This window comes from Anopheles maculipalpis, chromosome 3RL (genome assembly GCF_943734695.1).
Source record: "Anopheles maculipalpis chromosome 3RL, idAnoMacuDA_375_x, whole genome shotgun sequence".
NCBI classification, from domain to species: Eukaryota; Metazoa; Arthropoda; class Insecta; order Diptera; family Culicidae; genus Anopheles; species Anopheles maculipalpis.
In genome coordinates this window covers 91123468-91143356 of record NC_064872.1, presented here as the reverse complement: position 1 = coordinate 91143356, position 19889 = coordinate 91123468, and the positions used below count along the sequence as shown (strand labels likewise).

General features: G+C 47.2%; 6 protein-coding genes across 7 annotated transcripts in view; 3 read left to right on the top strand and 3 right to left on the bottom strand.

Moving 5' to 3' along the window:
• LOC126561808 (regulator of MON1-CCZ1 complex) overlaps window positions 1-19889 on the bottom strand; it is a 250519-nt gene that overhangs the window by 9252 nt on the left and 221378 nt on the right. The window lies entirely within an intron of this gene.
• Window positions 1-19889, top strand: part of LOC126562510 (glycerol-3-phosphate dehydrogenase [NAD(+)], cytoplasmic) — a 211372-nt gene that overhangs the window by 55469 nt on the left and 136014 nt on the right. The gene's annotated exons all lie outside the window — the stretch shown is intronic.
• The window catches only part of LOC126561383 (serine/threonine-protein kinase N), a 37311-nt gene that overhangs the window by 4706 nt on the left and 12716 nt on the right, over window positions 1-19889 (bottom strand). Inside the window, exons 2-4 of the mRNA XM_050217494.1 lie at window positions 17848-18169; window positions 14364-14821; window positions 359-1412 (exon numbers count right to left, since the gene is read on the bottom strand). Of these exons, the coding sequence (XP_050073451.1) occupies window positions 359-1412; window positions 14364-14821; window positions 17848-18169 (1834 nt within the window). The remainder of the gene's footprint in view (window positions 1-358; window positions 1413-14363; window positions 14822-17847; window positions 18170-19889) is intronic.
• Window positions 1767-5089, bottom strand: LOC126561681 (uncharacterized). The gene is made up of 5 exons (XM_050217976.1): window positions 4601-5089; window positions 3740-3940; window positions 3467-3655; window positions 2954-3377; window positions 1767-2883 (listed from the first exon to the last, which is right to left on the bottom strand). The coding sequence occupies exons 1-5, from the start codon at window positions 5048-5050 to the stop codon at window positions 1817-1819; spliced, it is 2331 nt and encodes a 776-aa protein (XP_050073933.1). The 5' UTR covers window positions 5051-5089; the 3' UTR covers window positions 1767-1816.
• LOC126561992 (UDP-glucosyltransferase 2-like) lies at window positions 10124-11925 on the top strand. The gene is made up of 3 exons (XM_050218393.1): window positions 10124-10379; window positions 10454-10947; window positions 11007-11925. The coding sequence occupies exons 1-3, from the start codon at window positions 10158-10160 to the stop codon at window positions 11923-11925; spliced, it is 1635 nt and encodes a 544-aa protein (XP_050074350.1). The 5' UTR covers window positions 10124-10157.
• On the top strand, window positions 12454-14140 carry LOC126562068 (UDP-glucosyltransferase 2-like). The gene is made up of 2 exons (XM_050218478.1): window positions 12454-12686; window positions 12743-14140. The coding sequence occupies exons 1-2, from the start codon at window positions 12525-12527 to the stop codon at window positions 14123-14125; spliced, it is 1545 nt and encodes a 514-aa protein (XP_050074435.1). The 5' UTR covers window positions 12454-12524; the 3' UTR covers window positions 14126-14140.

Sequence of the window (19889 nt, the reverse complement as noted above, 5' to 3'; positions counted from 1 at the left end):
AGTAAAACAGTAAAGGAAAGCAGTTAGCCACTTTTACGTGGAACGCGTGAAACGAGGAGTGGCAGACGGTGAGGTCAAGACAAACTAAATCTAATCTTGAGATTAGAAGACTTTAGAAATGGTAGGGTCATTTTTGTGGTAACAGGATTTGGTATCTGTACCAAGTCCCAACAGGAACGTTCCCCAATTCGCAGAACATGACTATCAAGATAGGGATAATTCAAGTAACAGGAGCTCTGCGTTTCTGATGATAAGGTTGAAGATTATCGCTCGCTTCGTTTGGTAGCTTTAATGTCGTCAAATTAACCAATAAATCCCGTTCACGCTAAGTTGGCTTATAAGGCAATATTGAACTTACCTAGTGGACGACCGCCACCAAGTCCAACGACATTGTGATCAGCCGATTCGCCCAACGTTTCCACCGGATCGTCCTGCAAAGCATCGTACGGCAGCACGATCGACCCTGGTGTGGACGGTGTCGTCACGGATGATCCCGAGGTCTGGTTGGCCATCATCACGCCCGAACCGGGCGTGATCGACCCTGGCGAAGGTGCACCAGGTCCGGACGATGTCGGTGCACTGCTGCTCGTGGTGTTGCGCTTCAGCAGCCGACCCCAGGTGGCAACGTTGATGTTCATCTGCTTGGCGCGCGGAATGTTCTTCACCTGCTGCTTGTTGAAGATCATGCGCTGGCGCTGCAGCTTCGGTTTGCGGGAGATCATCGGATTGAGGAACTTGATCTCGGCGAATAGCACACCCTGCGGTTCGAGCTGCAACGCCATACCGTGCCGTATGTCGTCGATGAACTCCTCCAGCCGCAAGAATTTGACCGCACACAGCGAACGCCAATCGCGCCAGTACACACCAATCTCGAGCTCGCGCGAACGGTCTAAGTCGATGCTGAACCGCTGATCCCAGGCCTGCTGTGAGCAGGGTCGCCAGGACGTCTGACCGACGGTAATGTTGTCGAGCTTGATCACCGCCATTATTTCCGATGACGTTTCATCCTTTACGCTGTAACTTTTCGAAGAGCTGCGACTGGTGACACCTTTGACGAAGCTTTTCAGATCGCCTGGGCTGGACGAGCCGGCGTCCTTGTCACGGCGCGATCGACCTGGAACGTCTTCGAGAAGATCCTGACAGCCCATTAGCCGTACTTCCAGCTTGCCGGTTACAGCCGCACATCGACTGAACGACTGATGGCTCTGTGCTGGTCGACCTTGGGCGCTGCCACGGAATGAGTTTCGCATTGTGTACTGTACGGGACCGGGGCTGGATGCTTGCACATTTTGAAGTTCCGCTTTTAGCTGCTGTGCCGTGGGACAGTCGGGAGGAAGTTCCTGTCTTCTTAGATCTAGCGCTTTTCGAAGCAGGTCGAGCTTGCGGGATGATTCCGATAAACGACCTTGAGCCTTGTTTGGGGATGGAAAGAAGTAAAGGGTGAGGAAAAAGTAAATGACTTGTAGTTCACAAGAGATTGATGATGAAAATGATAGCATTTTAGTGATTTTCTACATTGTTTGCGTTCTTCGTTCGAACACAAAATATGAAACATTTCCTGACATTTTAAACCTAAGGAACAAGATTACTCATTTAGTTCAAGGTATATCTTTTATTTTCTGAAACATTCCTCCAGGGAGTATACCTCACACATAGGTAAGGGCATCACACATCCTGCTTGCGTCATCTTTCGCACATCTGTCGATGCTTCGAATTTCATTGAAGTCCTGCTACCTAACGGAAAATTGGTTAGAACCCTGACCTACAATCTACAGTTGGCATGACACACTGAACAAGAAGTAGTACATGAATAGAACTAATGCTTAAAATGCTCTTCAAAGGCATCCTTCTGGATTGGCTGGGTTTCGCGGACATTGGTGTTTCTCAGGTGGAACTGTCGGCGCATATCGACGATACCGTTCGGTGCACCCGTAGCATCCACCGAAAGGGCTCGCTCACGCAGCACACTTCCATTTCCACCCGAGTCACGCTCCAACACCCAACGCCGACAGTGCTCACACGGACACTCTGGGTTACGAACCGGACCCATGTGAGTGCCGGGCTTCCGTCGACCCGTAATAAGACTACCAAAGCGTCTTGCGATCGCCAGGTACTCGTCGGTGTAACCTTCCACCGGGGAAAACTCTCGCTTTTGCAGCAGCGTTGCAGCAAGGACGGCTTGTTGCTGAAGCAGCATCGATCGATGCGGCCCATCCGACACCCTCTGCGACGCACTCTTGACGGTGGAAGGGCTTGAGTCACTGTACTCGTTCAGGGACGGATTGGAGGCGTGATGTGGATGTGGTGCCTCATCGTACACAAAGCTATGATCCGACTCGGTCAAGTTGTGCTCCGATTCGGGGCTCTGACAGGACGATCGGATGATCGGAGGATTATGCATCTGCAGTAGTCTCCTTTCGACCGAAGGCGATTTCCAGTGCTGCTGCTTCCAAACACGCTCCATCTCGTGGATACGATACCGATCCTCGCTGTTGTCGTACTCGAAACTGTCCGACTGGGTAGCGGTAGTTCCACTACGGTTCAGTTTGCGTGCTTCACCATCCTCATCGTCCTCGTAGAATCCACCGCAGGCGAAAGCACTCGAGAGACTACTTCCGGTAACGTCACGACGTGTCGATCGATCAGCTGAGACGGCATAGTTGGAACTGATCGCATCATCACTCACATCTCGCCGGAAGTACGTGTTGAATGCTTCCTGTATCTGCTCCTCGTGCTGTTGCGGAGGAACTTCTCCGAGATGTTTGCTAAAGAGGATTTGCTTCGATTCATTGATCTCATCGGTCGCCGTGTTCCTCCTGGGACGTCCAGGCCGTGCAGAGTCAGTCCTCTTTAGACTGCCGATGGTGGAAAGCGTGTTTTGATCTGCAACAAACATATTCACATGAAAGATTCTACACACAATGTTAAGGAGAAGCCTCTCGATCACTACTACCGATAGTTTGCTGCATCAAACGCCTAGGAACTTCATGCTTTCCGGCACGCTTGTGGCGCACTCGCATCTCTTCCGATTCGTACACAGTCGGATGCGCAGGATCGATGTTCGGATTCGAAGCTGCCGCCTTCAGTTCCATCATATGGCTCGTGTCGAATCGGCTGCCCGACGAGACAGACGAATGAGACGAAGAAGACGAAGCCCCGGACGATGGAAGTGATTTGGCGCCCTCATTGGATGAACAGCAGGAGCCACACTCGGACCCAGATTCCGCATCGGAACCAGTACAGTACACATCGATGTGTACCGTGCGTGGTTTCTTCTTAGCTGCCGAGGTATCCCGCACGCTTGATTGCTGGGAGCGGATCGTGTTACTTGGTGAGACGAGTGGATTGATGAGCGGTGAGACCGATTTGCGAGTGAGCTGAAAGCAGTATACACGACCAAGAATTGTCACTGACACGTATTCCAACATAAATAAGCAGCATGTGTGACCTAGAGATGGCTACTAACCGAATCGAATCTATCCTCACCCCGTCTTCTCGGGGGCGGCGAAAGAAGACACGCATCGGTGGTGGACTTTTGAGACACTCCTCGACGCTTCACCGACCCTGTAGTAGTAGCAACTTCCTTGTCCTCTTTCTTGCTGTTTGTTTCCCAATCACTCGTCTGACAGCTTACATCCTTGGAATTGTTAGCGGACTATGGTTGCACCCAGCGAGGAAAAGAGACAAAGAAATTGGTCAACTTAACGAATTCTTTGCGGTAGAAACTAAGACTTGATACCTTCTCGGGGAAATTGGTGCTTTTATCCACAACGATATTGTTGGTGGATTCACATTTGTTGACGATGATAGGTAGTGTGTCGGTCGTTGGTAAGAGATCCGTGCAGGCAGTCAGTACAATGCTGCAGGTGCTGGTACATTTGGGGAAAAGCTGGGCCACACTTTCTGCACCCGGAGGTGGCGGTCCGTCACCGGTCGGCGTCTAGGTGGGAGAGGCTTATTTTATTGAGATTCAAATCATCGCTAATTGCATCTAGTCGTGTGTAGCAAGAAGCACGAAAAAGGTAAAAGATCGTCAAACGTTTATCCTAATGGGACACATCTAAAGCTGTCCTACAAATAAGGTCCAAAAACAAAACAAAAATGGACAAGTTGTCCTAAAACCAAGGCTTGGGGCCTTGGGGAAATATTTACATATAACTAAGCACATGTTGTGTCTAATTTTTTGAAATGAGGGTTATTCTATCAAACCGGGGCTCCATCTCTTGTGTCAATAGATAGTTTTTCACTTCGTTTGATGTGGAAATGTGTACAAAAAAAAAAAAACAAAAACAAATTGGAACCGTGACACCAAAAATTAGAAGATTCTTGCTGCGCTCTTAGTGTCCTTGCCTGCTTCTTGCGTACACGAATGGAATGCAGTCGGTCTATCAACAGAGCCGTTTTTCAGCGACAACACACTGTTTGGGGAGAGTTGTGTTTTGCATCCTAACCCACCCACTCGAACCAGCCATGTGTGTGTGTGTGTGTGTATGTTAGCAGGCGACATCATATTCTTCACTCAACCATCCATCCAACCGGTGGTGGAAAAATGATAATCTCAAAGCAAATATCCCCAAACAGACACAGCATTCTATCTCACCTGAGCGAGCGCAACCGGTGAGGAAGGTGATGATGGATCGGTGTTAAAAATAACGCTACTCTTACCACCGCTCGGCACTGCCGTGGAGGACACGGTGGACTGTTTCTGCTGCAAGGGATGGTCAGTCGTGCTAAATTTATAAACAACCTTTACTGGATTCCCGACTGCACTGGACGAGGATGATGATGGAGGCGCAAGAAGGTTAGGAGAAGGGGTAATATTTGAATCGGGTCCACCTCCCCGAATATCAGGCGAGGTAGCATTGGGTCCTGGAGGGCCAGGCGGCTGATGGCCCTCGGTGCATCCCTCCGCCGAAGACGTGGGCGGAGGAACATCCGAAGGGCGTCTGTTGTTGTCGCTGGTGGGAGTGGTCGAGGAAAGCGTGAGCTGTGCATGAACGGTCCATTCGGCAGTGATTTCGGCGGGTGGCTGTAGTCCGGGAGCGGACATACCGTGCGTGATGACGAAGCACTAAGGAATACGGCCTGAACTTCGCGTCGATTATGCTGCAGCACTGCACCGTAGCACACTAACAAACACTTCTGCATCTGCCACTGGCCGATTCCTCCATTTGGGTAGTGTCGTGCCCGCACAAACTCAGTGTTCTAGTTGGCAACCTTCCATTCCAACCACGCCGGAGAACCAAACCGAACTACGACGAGACGGTTCGAAAGCGCGACACACAACGCACACCACACCGTCGTCCCGTCTACGCTTTCAGGCGGGTTTTTGAGAAAGAAAATCAGTATTAAAACACCATGTCACCCTGAGCGTGCGTGCGTGAGTGAGTGCAGATTTCTGCTTTCCCGCCTTTGTTCTGAGTTTTTATCGCTTTGTTCCCTTTTAGCCAGTGGATGATGTTGATGACGATTCTGCTCTCTGCCGATGAACGGGATATATAAATAGAGGAAAAACCGTGCAAATTAACAACAGTCTGGCTGTTGGTGATCGCGGGATGGCTTTGGAGCTCACTTGTTGATTACACTTGCGCGTGCTGCTGCGGCTAACACTTGGTAAGGACGAGTTGAGACACCATGTTTTGCTCCGACAATTGGTTAATGTCGAATTTTACGATTTCGATTTTCCCCGGGGGTTTCTTGATTGAAATTAAAAGCTGCTAAACAGGTTTGCGCACACACTAAAAATTGAGGACACTCTTCGGGTATGAGATCATACGGGTTTGAATCAACATAAGACACTGAGACACATCAATTCACTTGCGCACCGTGAAACACTGGGCGTCTCCATCGAACTGATCGCTTCGAACACGTGGCGTAGTAATGGAATCTTTTATTCACTTTGTTCACTTTCACACCGAGAACAGGCCGTTTCAGACGATCGAGACGATCGGTACGCATGAAATGGGATATCACTTTATACGATCAATCGTCGAACATTTCATCACGAACCATTATCCGAACCGCAAACAAGCAAATGGCGTGTTGCTTGACAGCCTCGAGACGACTGTAGCACTGACTGAGATACGACAGCTCGGCTGTGTTTACGGAATGGCAGACTTTATTTCTTTCCGCACGAGAAACAAGCACGGTTCGGAAGTTCGTCACTGCTTCACAGCCGCCGTCATACTGGCATAAACATACGCGTAACCGAACATCGCGGTACAGTGTTCAGTTCGTTCAGAAAGCGGCTGGCCGAGCGGCACACAACACAAGCCGCCGCCGTGGGCCTACAGTTTCGTGTTATCCGTTGTTTCGTAACAATGGTTTTCGGGTTCGGTTGATTTTCGGACGATCGTTGGTACGGTCGATCGATTGGTCGAAAAAAAGACAAGTCAGACAGACAACAGACAGACGGTCCGCCGATCGGTACGATCGTATCGTAACGACTGGCCTGATGGAAAGCAAACGATTTTCACTCAGAATAATCCAAGAAACGATCGTACCAGAGAGTAGCATCAGCATAGATGAGCGAGAGAGCATTTTTTGGTAAAGCCTGTCACACTTTCTATGTTGATGACGAAACGTGAGAACCACTACGGCGGGGAGCATGCTTTAACGAATTTTGACATGTTGCAAACTTCATTTTTCGAGTCTCAATTTGGTCGAATGTATGGAAATGAAGATGTTAAATCGCTCCCTGATTTTCCCTGGTGTTGTGTGCAATTTGTCATTTCCTATTTATCTCAAAATAAATTAACCCACATTCGAACGCCTCAAAGTAGGTTAAACTATCAGACCAAATGTCAGACACTTAATATACTAACGCGAATCAGTAGGAAATCTGACAAAGGAACGATCGTTTCGAAATGAACCGAAACGAGAAGTGCATAAATTAGCCTCGTTGCGGGATGAAATGGGGTCAGAACAATATCATTGAGTCATCGAAAGGCGGTCCATCATCCGGTGTGGATGCCTTCAGATTCCTTAGCTAATCGCGCTGTAGGATTAGGGATCCGTTTTCGTTCAGGAATTTGATGTAGAGTAAAAATTCTTTCCTGTACCCATCGGGACAGTATACGATGTGATGATGCACTCGTGTAACCGTAAATTGATATATGTTGAGGAAGGTATTCACTACAATAGATGGGTTTAAATATGATCATACAGGAAAAACATGTCCCTTTTAACACCTTCTAACTATGAAAAACATCAGAACATTCTTTAGATTTGAACTCACGATCTGACTTCTATGGAGAAGATGGTTTACACTTTGTTCTAAACGCACCAGGCTTGGAAAAAATTGTAATGTGTCGACGAAGGTCGAATAGATTTATAGTCCAGTGCTTTACAGCGAAGCCATTAATAACTTTACTGGATTTTAACCTCATAATTTAATCAAAAATCTTCTCTTGTAGGGTACTAACATGTCGGCGTTAGTCAAACGCTGCCTTGCTTCCCTACACCGACAACCCATTTCGAAGAAAATACTGCTCAATTCTCAGTTCTGTCAAGAGATTTTCCTCACCGTTAGAGAAAACCCCAAACAGGGAGAAGAAAAAAAAACTCATTCACTAACCCACTATTTACGCGTTTGCCAATCGGTTATGTGCCGTAAATGATTGCCTCAACAAAGCGACGGGCGATAAAACAAACGAACGACACACCGACCGATCTGAAAACCACCGACTTGCGTGCTAGCATAAACAAGCAAACGCGTTAGGACACATCCTTCTCCCGCCCCCGGGCTAGTCGGGGAACATACCCGGACGCAATGAGCAACACACGCTTGCGGCAGATGGAAATGAAAACTCAGCGACGCAACCTCGAACGAATAAATATTATCAGTACACGTACGCTTTTCGAGGTTTGGAAAAGGGATCCTCCTAACTACTGAAAGAAACGACAAACCTTGCATTAGAGGGGAGGGTGCTGGGGTAATAGGGGAGAGGGAGTAATTGTTTAAAGCCGATTCGACAGATTTCGTAACGTCGGCCGAAAAAACATGTGCCTTCATTAGCGAGACCGCGCGTTGTGTTCATTGTGAGAAGTTAACTGGTCGCGAATGAACGCAAGAAGGGTAAAAGGTTCGTCAGAACCAAGTTACTAGCTTACTCGATGCCGTTTTAGAGCCGCAGGAAGGAAATTAAATGCAACAAATCTTCATTTCCGTCACGGTTTTTCAGCGAAAAAAAAAACAAGCAAAACAAGTGATCGTATTTATAAATCGAAACAGGATGAAAGGCGACAAACAAGAACAATCTCATACAGGTGCACACTACGCTTCTTCTTGCAGGATACCTCACAGGCACGACTGCGAAAAGAGTGGTAAAGGGGGCAAAAGTTCCTCCCAGTGCTGATGAATGGCGGAAGCGGTTCTATTTTTACCAACTCTCTCACTAACCAGTCGAAGTGGATTTTCGCGCTAGGATTTGGATGAAAAATTGCAAATTGCGGGACACGCTCGAGACGCGCGCGCTCTGTTTGCGGTTTTGGCGACAAACTAACTAACCTCCGATGCCGACCTATGCCGTCGATGACATTTGTGGTGACGATGGTCGTGATGACGTTGCGGCTGCTGTTGCTCCTGATTCGCGGAGTTCTCGTCCTCCACCACGTGTTTGTGATGCTTATGATGATGATGATGATGATGGTGGTGGTGATGATGGTGATGATGATGATCGTGAGTGCACTTTTTTGAACGACTCCTAGTTTCGTGATGGTGTGATGCTTGCTGTTCTTCCTGCAATTGACCAGGACGACGACGCCGTTCGCCGTCTTCCATTGTCTGTCTCGGCTTTTATTTATGGGAGTCCCGGTTCGTACAAGCACAGTAACACACACGAAAGAATATCGACGTGCGGATCTCACCCAGCTTCTAGCTGAAACCACGGACCACTAGCGCCATCCGCTTACTAGTGACCGATCGGTTCGCCGGATGGATACATCACGAAACACACATATACCCACGTAGTCGGCAGTGGTGGTCAGTGTTTTGAGAATTTTTCTATTGCCATTTTCCACCATCGAAAGGAATCGCTGAGGAGGTGGTGTTTCACTGTTCGGCCGGCCTACGCTGTCGCCGATGAAACGTCAAAAATAAATCCGGCCGAACGGAACCGTAACAACGAGGGTGGTTGTGGGACGAAACACACGCACTCACGCCACACACAATCGTGGGGAGGGGGATCGCGTTTCGGGTCGGGTAGCGAACATACATGCGAGATGTTTTAAATCGGGGTCGTCGGTCACCAGTCGCTTCAAAACCACGTCCACCATGTGTTGTCATCGTTAAAGATCGCGAACCGTGAGTAGGAAAGTTCAGTGACATTGTCGGAGTGTTGGGATAAGGTCCTGTACCTTTAGTTGCGTCGAAGCTAGTGAAGAGTATAATTGAAGAGCGATCAACGAACGATCTCAATTTTTGCACAAGAATCGTTTAATAATGTCGATCTTCTAGAGATCTAGATTTAAGCAAGAAGGGAAGAGATCATTGGATCCATCTTTTAGCAAGTTTCAAGACCGTTTCAACGAATATGTGCAAGACGGAGTGCAAAACAACAATCAAAAAGCATGTTGTTCAGTGGTGACGTCATATCAATGCGGGAGATGGCCTCAGAGCAACGCTAACTTTGAACATAATCCACCACCAAGGAACAAACACATATGCACGACCGATTTGGTTGATTGTGGGGCTAATATGTCTGTGTGCAGGCGCCACTTCTATCACTACAATGTCTGTGGCGCGGTTCCCTAATAGCGAAGCATGTCCATCTACACCGCAAGCCCATTTGTGTTCAGATGTCAGATATTATTTGGCTGTGGGCCAAACATGGCACATCTACAGTGATAATACGCTCAATTAGAAACTGCGTGTATTTTTTGAGTTAATCCGTTTACCGTCCACAACCCAAAACGAGTGTTTGTGATGTGTGCGTCTACGCGAACAGACACAACGATAAACGAACCACCAGGAGGAGTTGATAGAAGGTTCGACCGGCACTCGACTCACCTCAGTGTGCGATTATTCTCCACCGGCCTTAGAAGTCACCTCCCAGTTTCCCCTGGATGCAGGGAGGTTATATCGATCACACGCTTTAAAACCATCACTCATCGCCGGCTGCAGCTTCAGTACTGCGTAAGCGATCGTGCCGGCTAGTATGTGTTGTGCCGTGTATTCGAATCGAGAGAACAAGATGAAAGACAAGGGAAGCGGCATAACGATGAGGTTGACCTTCAGCATCCGTCTGATGGCGGCAATGCTATTGGTAATTGGTCATGCTGAGTCAGCAAAAATTGTGTGTGTCTTTCCGACTGCGAGTAAGTCCCATGTACTGGGAGCACAGGCCCTGCTGAAGGAGCTGGCTCACCGTGGACATGAGGTAAGTTCTACCAAATATCCATCCAGAAATGTCTTGGAAATAACGCCCGTTTTTCTGTCGCATCTGTTCTAAAGGTCACTATGGTTAGTACGTTTCCATTGAAGCAGCCACCGAAGAACTACCGTGATGTGTACGTGCCGATTGAGGACGCATTTTCGTCCATTATGAACGACTTCATGCAGGGAGGGAGTCGGAATATGCTGAAGATGCTTCCGAAGATCTTGCGAGCGGCTCAGGAATCCTCCAATGTTACGATTAATGCACCGGAGTTTCTTCGCCTTGCCCGTGAGGAGCAGTTCGATTTAGCAATCGTAGGGTTTTTCATGAACAGCTTTATAATTGGTGTCGGTGAGCTATTTCGTTGCCCAACGGTGCTATACTTCTCTGCTTCTGGTTCGGGTCTGGTCAATGTTGTAGGCAACCCAGCCGAGGTTGCCGCAGTACCACACTTACTGCTGGGCCAACGAAATCCAATGACATTTTACGACCGAGTCGCAAACACTCTACTGCACGGAGTGGAAAAGATCATGATGATGTACATGCGGCACAAGGAATTGCCCTACTACGAGTAAGTACGCAAAAGCATAGTTTTCAGGCTTAAATAATAGTAAGATTGTTTCCTTGTAGATCAAACTTCCCGGCTGAAAAGGGCTTTCGAAGCTACGATGATGCTATGAGGAATGTGTCACTCGTGCTCCTCAACACTCACTTCACACAAACCGTGCCAAGACCGTACCTTCCCAATATGGTCGAAGTGGGAGGCATTCAGATAAACGTCAAGCCCGAACCAATGGCCCAGGATCTGCAGCAATTCCTCGACGGGGCCGACCGTGATGGAGCAATCTTTTTAAGCTTCGGATCGAATCTGAAGAGTTCGACCATGCGGCAGGACAAGCTGGATGCTATCCTGGCGATGATTCGTGGACTAAAGCAACGTGTCATCTGGAAGTGGGACCAGGACAAAATGCCCAACAAACCGTCAAACGTGTTCATCGGCAAGTGGTTGCCACAGGATGCGATTCTAGCTCATCCCAATCTAAAGCTGTTCATAACGCACGGAGGTTTGGGCAGCATCACCGAATCGATGTACCACGGTGTGCCGATCGTCGGTATTCCGATGTTTGGTGATCAGGACAGCAACGTGGCGCAGGTCGTGAAGGAAGGATGGGGTCTTTCGGTAAGCTTCGATGAGCTGACGGAACCATTGCTAACTGGCGCTGTGAAGGAGGTACTACGTGATCCAAAGTACCGTGAGCATATTCAGGGACGTTCTATCCTGTATAAAGATCGTCCAATAGGAGCACTCGAAACCGGTGTCTATTGGGTCGAATACGTCATTCGACACCATGGTGCACCGCATCTACATTATCAAGGTGCGGATCTAAACCTGTTCCAGCTAGCATTGTTGGATGTGTTTGCGTTTCTGTTTGTAGTGCTTTATATCGTCTACAAGCTTGTAGCAATTGCAGGACGAAAAGTGAAAAATGCTTTGTTTGGTGGTGCGAAATCAGCTCAAAAGACGACGAAAAAACAGAAGAAGACTTAGGTTAATAAGTTGAGAGCAGCTTTAAACGCTTCAACTCACATTTCCAACAACCCACGCTACCTCAACCTCGATGAGGTGATTTGGCGGTTAGATGTACAAGGAAACACAAAATAAATGACGAAACAAAAGCAATTTGTTGCATATTTATGATGGTCAACTGTAATTTTCCACTAGGTATTTGACCCTTGTTTTATCTTATCGTATTTTAATGCATGTAGCAATAGACAAACAATCCAAACTGACAACCGATGAGATGGCAGATTTTATATGCGAGTGCGGCTGATTGATGTTTGTGCCCGCCAGGTTAGGCGCGTGTATGCGCTCACACACATTTCATGAGATGTGGAGATAAACATAACGTTTACACAAGCTACATGCTCGCTCGGTGTAAATGTAGCAGTGGAAGGTGCTATGGCATTCCATAGCAAGCTTCCATTCATGGATCCATTCGCTCGTGTAAGCTCTGCTCACAACTACTGCTGTCTTGTCGATAAGAAGCAAATCAGCAGACGCCGTTGCGTGTGGACACTCTATTAGAAGCTCAATGACGGAGCACTTGCACAGATGAGAGTGAAGTGTCCAGCGAGACTGTAGTGAGAATGAAGATCGCACAGGGCGTTGCTAGTGCTTGGGTGTTGTTGTGTTGCTGTGTGGCGCAGTTGGAAGCATATCGAATTCTCTGCATTTATCCAAGCTCGGGCCGATCGCATGTGATCGTAGGACAGGCATTACTGAAGGGATTGGCAGAGCGTGGACATGATGTGAGTACAATCCTCTAAAAGACGCCAATTAGCTAACTGCTGTATCGTTTTTGCAGGTTACAATGGTAAGCCCGTTCAAACTCTCGAAACCGGTACCCAACTACCGGGAGATCGTGGTACAGAAGGTTGATCTCGGGCAGATGACGAAAGACTTCCTGCAGAAAAACCAAGGCAACTCGTTTGGTGGCATTGTGCACCTTTTCCAGACTCAGTTCCAAACGGCCGAGTTGGCGCTGGAAGACCCCAAGTTTCAGGCACTCAAGAATGAGCAGTTCGATCTGGTGATCGTTGGTTTGTTTGTGGCAGATTTTGTACTGGGACTTGGGCCGCACTTTAACGCACCAACTGTGGTGCTGTTTTCGGCCGGTATGTCAAAACTGACGGCTGACTTTGTGGGCAACCCGAGAGCTATTGCAACAGTCCCGCACATGATGGTCGGTGGAAAAGGTGCGATGGATTTTCTGGGTCGTGTCAAGAATTTCCTCTTTTCCTGTTTCGAAAACGTAATCAGCGAGGTTTCCCAGTACGTGCAGACTTCGTACTACGATCGCCACTTCCCGTCGGATCGTTACCCGCCGTTCAAGGATGTGCGACGCAACGTGTCGCTCGTGCTACTCAACACACATTTCTCGCAGGCAACGCCACGCCCTTACTTGCCAAATATGGTCGAGGTCGGCGGGCTACAGATCAAAGCAAAACCAGACCCACTGCCTGAGGATATACGCGAGTGGCTTGACGGAGCGGAGCACGGTGTCGTTTACTTCTGTCTCGGGTCAAATCTTAAATCTGCCGATCTTCCCCAGGCGAAGCTGGACGCGATTCTGAAGACCTTTGCTCAACTGAAACAACGTGTGCTATGGAAGTGGGAGAGCGATAGCATTCCAAACGCTCCTCCAAATGTACTTTCGAAAGCGTGGTTGCCCCAGGACGATGTGCTTGCACATCCAAACGTAAAGCTGTTCATCTCTCACGGCGGTCTGGGTGGTATGGCCGAGGCCAAGTACCACGGAGTGCCAGTGTTGGGCATACCGATTTTTGCCGAGCAGTTCCAGAACGTGGACTCCATGGTGGAGGAAGGCATTGCAATGCGGTTAGACTACCAGGAGCTAGACGATCGATCATTTTCGCGTGCCGTCAACATTATGGTGCGCGAGCATCGATTTGCCGAGCAAGCGAAAGCTATTTCCGACCTTTACCGTGACCGACCACAGAGCGCCATGGATCTTGCTTGCTATTGGGTAGAGTATGTCGCACGGCACCGTGGAGCACCACAGTTACACTACCCAGGTGTGGATATGAACTTTTTCCAGCGCGAATCTCTGGATGTTATTGCTTTCCTGATTGTTGTCCTTTACGTTATTGTAAAAGTGTTTAAATTTATAATAATATTCACATTCCGAAAGCTCTGTAAATCGTCTCGAAAGACAAAGGTACAATAAATAGGGGTTGAATCTGGCACGTGCATGATAACAGCCGGGTTCGAGAATGTTCAAGAAATGTTAGATAGCGTTTAATTCGTTTGTTCCAGTCGCATCATCACTAATTCAATCAACATTTATGACATTTGACAGACGAGATTGCGCGCTGTGCTTCGCGCGATTGCCTAAAAGTTGTAGCAAAAAAAAATAAACCAACCAACCAACCCACCACCACCAACCAAATCCCGCAGGTACGTACCTCTTGCAGTGCCTTTTTGTCGATCGTCTTTGTACTCTGGAGCGTGCGGATAACGTTCTTCGCACCATCCACGACGGCCGCTTCAATGCGAAGCCGATGGCGCAGCTCCTCGATACGATCATCGAGCGACGTTTCCAGTTCCTGCGGTTGTTTGGTCGCTGTCGTCGATTCGCCACCGTTCTCTTCCGAAACTTTACTGCTCAGCTTGTTTTGACGCACTTTCAGTATCTTAAGTCGGAGGTATTCAATTTTGGCTTTTGAGTCTGCCAACATCTGATGTGCTTCGGCCAGTAGCTTCTTATCTCGACCGTGGTGCCCGCTCGAGATCGATTGGATCATGTTTTCGGCACCGTTTTTCACCTTTGTCTCAATGCTAAGCTGTTTTTCGAGCGAGATGAGTAGTTTATCGTTGGCGGTAAGTTCCGGGCCACTCGGGATGACGGTGGACAAAATGGGATCTGGAAGGAAAAGAGTAGCTCACATTAGTTTACGCGCTTTGGATCGATGGATAGTAACGCAATGCAATGAACTTTTAATCTTCTCCATTCTCGTCAATAATTGACATTCCCATACATTTAATGTTTGTTGTTCCTTTCTGATGGAAAAGCTACATACTACCTTTACCATATGTCCAGCAAATCGATCCAGCACGACTAGGCCGACGATGAGCCTTCGTGATGTTGAAAGAGAAACTCACATTACATAGTATGAGCTTTCCTCATCATTGCAAGCCACGATTGCAATGAAATGTAATAATATTTTTATAAAGTTAATGCATAATCAATAATCACAGCATTGAGCGTACAGACATACGCTATCATCGACGCGCGTTGTGTAAGTGATCTCGTAAGTGCGACGCCGGCACTTTATTCTTCGACTGACTGGAGTCAGTCAAACCGGGGTGGAAAACTTCGGAAGATGGCAGGAAGGAAATGAAACATGGGGTGGGCCCGCGTACAGTTTCGAGTAATAGAGGAAAATGTTGGAATTATTTATAATTGGATTATTGTTTCGGCTTTACCTTACCGACCCACTCCTCTCCCTTGCCCTCCAATTTCCCTCATTTCCCTCCACTTCGTTGCACCTTTGTGGGGGACGGGTTTTCTTTGCCCATACGCCTAATACTACTCCGGTCATTTTTCTCTCTCTCTCTCTCTCTCTCTCTCTCTCTCTCTTTCTCCTTTATTAGCTTCCCGCTCGATGCAGTGGAAGTTCAATTGAGGACAATCGGTGTGCATGTATATCTGTTACGTATGCACAAAAGGAAGGGAAAAATGCGCAATACACACCGGCCAGCATTTTTCTTTTGTTTGCTTTTAAACCCATTTTCTAACAATTCTTGTGTGATGTTTCGGTTTTTTCTTTCTTCTCTATGCTATTGCTCTGCACCGTCCGTCGGATATTGTCTAGTGGTTCAATTGGTTAGAGGGAAGCCAGTCGGCCACTACTGCTGCTGTCTATTTGCTCCGGCCATTATGCATGCATGTACCCATTTTACTGGGCTGCATTTTCACTAGGTTCAATTTCCCTTTCGCGCATTCGTTCGCTTGATTACACACCCTTCACACCGAGGCGCAGCAGGGCTGAATCGATAACTCTTTATGCGATTTTTTTTCGGCAGACCAACACACTGCACTCGTTGCATACACCTTTAATCCATCCATCGATGTGGAAGGGGCGTGAACTGGAAGAAGCTGATAAATCAGCACCATAATCGGCAGCCAAAGCGTATCCGCCCGGCCAGGAACCCCGGAACCCTGATATTGCACATAATAACTCAATCGTGGCCACTTGAAGCTGCTTTAAAGCTGCCGGTTGTAGAGGCGAGAGAGAGAAAATGGAATGCACATTCAATGCGAATGTGGGAAAACTTATTGATTGTTGCCGCAGCGTTTGAAACGGTTTGAAAGACCTAACAGCAGCAATTTCCCATTCACTGAAAATGACGTTCGTTGAGCAACAGACACACACACGGTACGGAATTTGGAAAACTGTATTTTAGGGAATTTCTTTGCCCTGATAATTACGCACCCTTAGCACAGAAATGGACAGAGACACACAATTGTTGGTATTGATTGCCACAAGACGAGCGAGAGTATACCGCGAGTGGTGGATACAATTTTCCACCTTCGAAAAACCAAACTTTACACGAACCCGAACGCAAATGCACTGTGAACCACTTTCTTAGTATCGTATCAACATCGGGAGCAAATATTTTGACTCTTCTATTTCTGTCCTTGGAACACACGAATGCACTCCGATCGCCGGATCACCGGGAGCGCAGAGAAATTCCGTCCCCATGAAGTCAAACGTGACGGATGGTGATCAAGAGTTTGCAATAAATCAGTTTGACCTTTTTTATTCGTGATCGTGAGATGAAAACAGCTCAAAATTTGTGTAGCTCGTTACTTTTTTATCGTTACGTTGTTTCAAGATCAACGCCAAATACGTGGATCGTGGTGTTTACGAACCTCCCGTGGTCGATTGCATTGGTAGAGAGCTTCGCGTTGGTAGAGCAAACCACACCGGAATGTTCACGAACAACTGGTCCTCTAATGGTGCGCAACCGTGAAGCGGCTGCTAGGTTTCAGATGAGCAAATGGAAGTTTTGCGCAGATTCCGCCAAAAATTTTGGAGACGATCATCTGCTTGAAGGGATTTCTGCGATTTGCAGAATGAGAGAGAGTGAAAATTTTAGGAGAGAAAGATACAATACATTTGTATGATCGAACAGCAGATAGACTTAACTAATCCATAAGATCCAATCAGGCGTTTCTTCGACTGGCTGGTGCGTCAGAAAGTAATAAACTGTACTTTATTCTATTAATGACACCTTCTCTCAGCTGCATTCGTACTTTACAGTGTGAGGTTTCCAATTTAGTTGTTTTTGTACAATAATTATAAATAGCTAAGTACACACACTCACGCTCTCTCTTCTTTCGCACCTTCTCACGATTTTCAACTATAATAAGAATGTTTACAGCGGGTGCAGTCAACTTGTATAAAAAAAATAACTACAAACAATTTTTATGTCGTATTACACATGGCGCTTGTCAAGAGTTTTGGGACCGTTTTGTCGACATGTTCGGTGGATTTAGTTGCTGTGAAATGCCGCGGTGAAGGTGTTTGATTACAAAGCACGAAACGAAACACGAATCTGCGTTGAAATCGTAGATGAGATTATTGTTCCGTTTGTTATCTCCATACGGTGCCGACACGGGCGGTATTGTCAGTAGACAACCAGTGTCACACGGTGTACGATTTCATTTGAATCCAATATGTTTTTACTTATTTAGCTTGGATTCTTTTCAAATGTGTCATTACTGACGTTTAAATTCAATTGTATGGCAATAAAATACATACTTTCAGTGGCAAAGCAATTTAGTGACGCAAATAGCATAACTTTAGGCGTAAAAAAAGGCTCTTTTCGATTCGACCCACATTCTACCGAAGACAAATACTACAAATCACATGGCATACATACCGTGGCCCCCATTATTGCTGACACTGTTGCCCTGGGTGAGGATGATTTGGCTTTCCAGCTCGTGCAGCTCGGACTTGAGCTCAGCCAGTTTATTGTTGCTCTTCTTCACAATCGATGCTACGTCGGAGAGCGATCGGCGATCAGTGGCGACCTCCCGCAGCTTCTCCGCGCCCTCCTTAATCTTGAGCTCCTTACGAATTTCGCGCCGGATCGCCTCCTTGATCTCCTCCAGCCGGTCGGGCAGCAGATGCTCGGACACATTGTCCGGCAGACCGTACTTGTGGCTCAGCTCGTACAGTACGGGATGCTTGATGTAATCGCCCTGTGGATGCGAATCGGAAGAAAACAGATGTTTGTGGTAAGATATATTGTTTCTCGCACAAAAATAAAACAACAATAAAGCACTTAAAAGTAAGGTCTCTATCTCGAGCGGGGAGCATCTAGCGCAAAAAGTTATTCAAAAAGAGCCATTTGAGCACGGGGGCTTGTGAGCACTTGACCCTACTACACAAATGATGACTACGCGCGGACACGAGTGGTGTACCGTTGGCTGCTGCTCGACGAAAGCGCGTCTACTCTATGAAAACCTCTTATCGGTCTGTCCCCATCTTGAATCGCTGGCGGAAAATCGGGTGACCATGGCAGCTAGCATTGTGGCCCCGAACTTGAACTTGATTCTTCTCAAGCCGTGGAGAGACATCCCCAAGTGTTTTGAGGCTACTTCACAGGCTGTACGCTTGTGTGCATTGAGATGGCGGAGACGGAGAATAATAATTTGTCATCCGCGGACACCAATTCTTAAGATAAATGGACAAACTTTTCGCCCAACTAAATGGATGCGTAAGAAAATGGTAAGCTTGTTGCTCGTTTTCACCAGATTCACCCTCCTCCAAAAGGCAATGTGAGCCAGAAAATGACCATGAAAGTGACATCATGGTTTCGCGGGAAGATAAATCACACGCGTTGGCCAATGTTGGGATACTCGCTATTCCTTCACACTCTCGCTCTGACTTTTAATGTCCGCCCAGTTGGCGAACGGTGGCAGGAGACCACTAAATTTCATTTAAGTGTACCAGTGACATCTATTCAACGGACAGTTCTAGGTACCGGAGCACACGTGTTGGCAAAAGTTATCGGCAACACATTTACTTACAAGCACACCGTAACCATTTCTCGATTGGGATGAAGTTCTCGAAACCTCAATTATTTATTCCGCAGCCGATGGGTGAAAACGCTGCATGTAAACCCGAACCTAACCTAACCGACCGACCAGACTGTCTGCGAGTGAGTGTCCCGGGACGGGATGAAGTGGAGGTATTTTGGAATACAAATTGTTTGCATAAATGTACCACATTTCCATATTCATGCGCCATACGCTGGTGCTGCTGCTGTTGCTGCCGGCATCACCCAGCCACGATTGTCGCAGTACTGAACGAACACGCATAAACTTCGGGAACGAATGTCCCGGATGGAAAGTGATATTTATGTACCAACGCAATGGAAGAACGCGATGGAGAATGGTTGTAAAAATGAGAAAATATGTTGGAATATCAATTTCAGCTACGGACTGTTGAAGATTTTGTAATAAGTTATGGGGAATGAGTTGAGACTCGGGCGGTGTTGTAGGAATACTTAGGAAAACATGAATAATTGCGAAGATATTCGTGTTTCTTTAGATTTAATGTTTTTGAAATTCACCAAAAACAAAATAGAGGAATGTATGATCAAACTTTCAATGGCGAAAATTTACATTGTGAATGTGCTCTCAAGAATTCTATACAGTGACATAGTAAGCAAACTTTGCTTTACTATTCTGTCATTCGAAAGGCGAACGAAATAAAAGAGTAATTCGCATCTAGCGGAAATGATTGTAATGCTCGCTGTCATCGTTGCTACATCATCTACATTGGGCCTCTTGTGGCTTTTAAGTATGGATCACGTTATTGCAATAAAACCTTCCAAATTAGCAGATTAAGCCAACGAGCTAGCCAGTGATACCTTCCTCGGCACCGGGTTATCTGTACCGACCCGCTGCTGGCAGA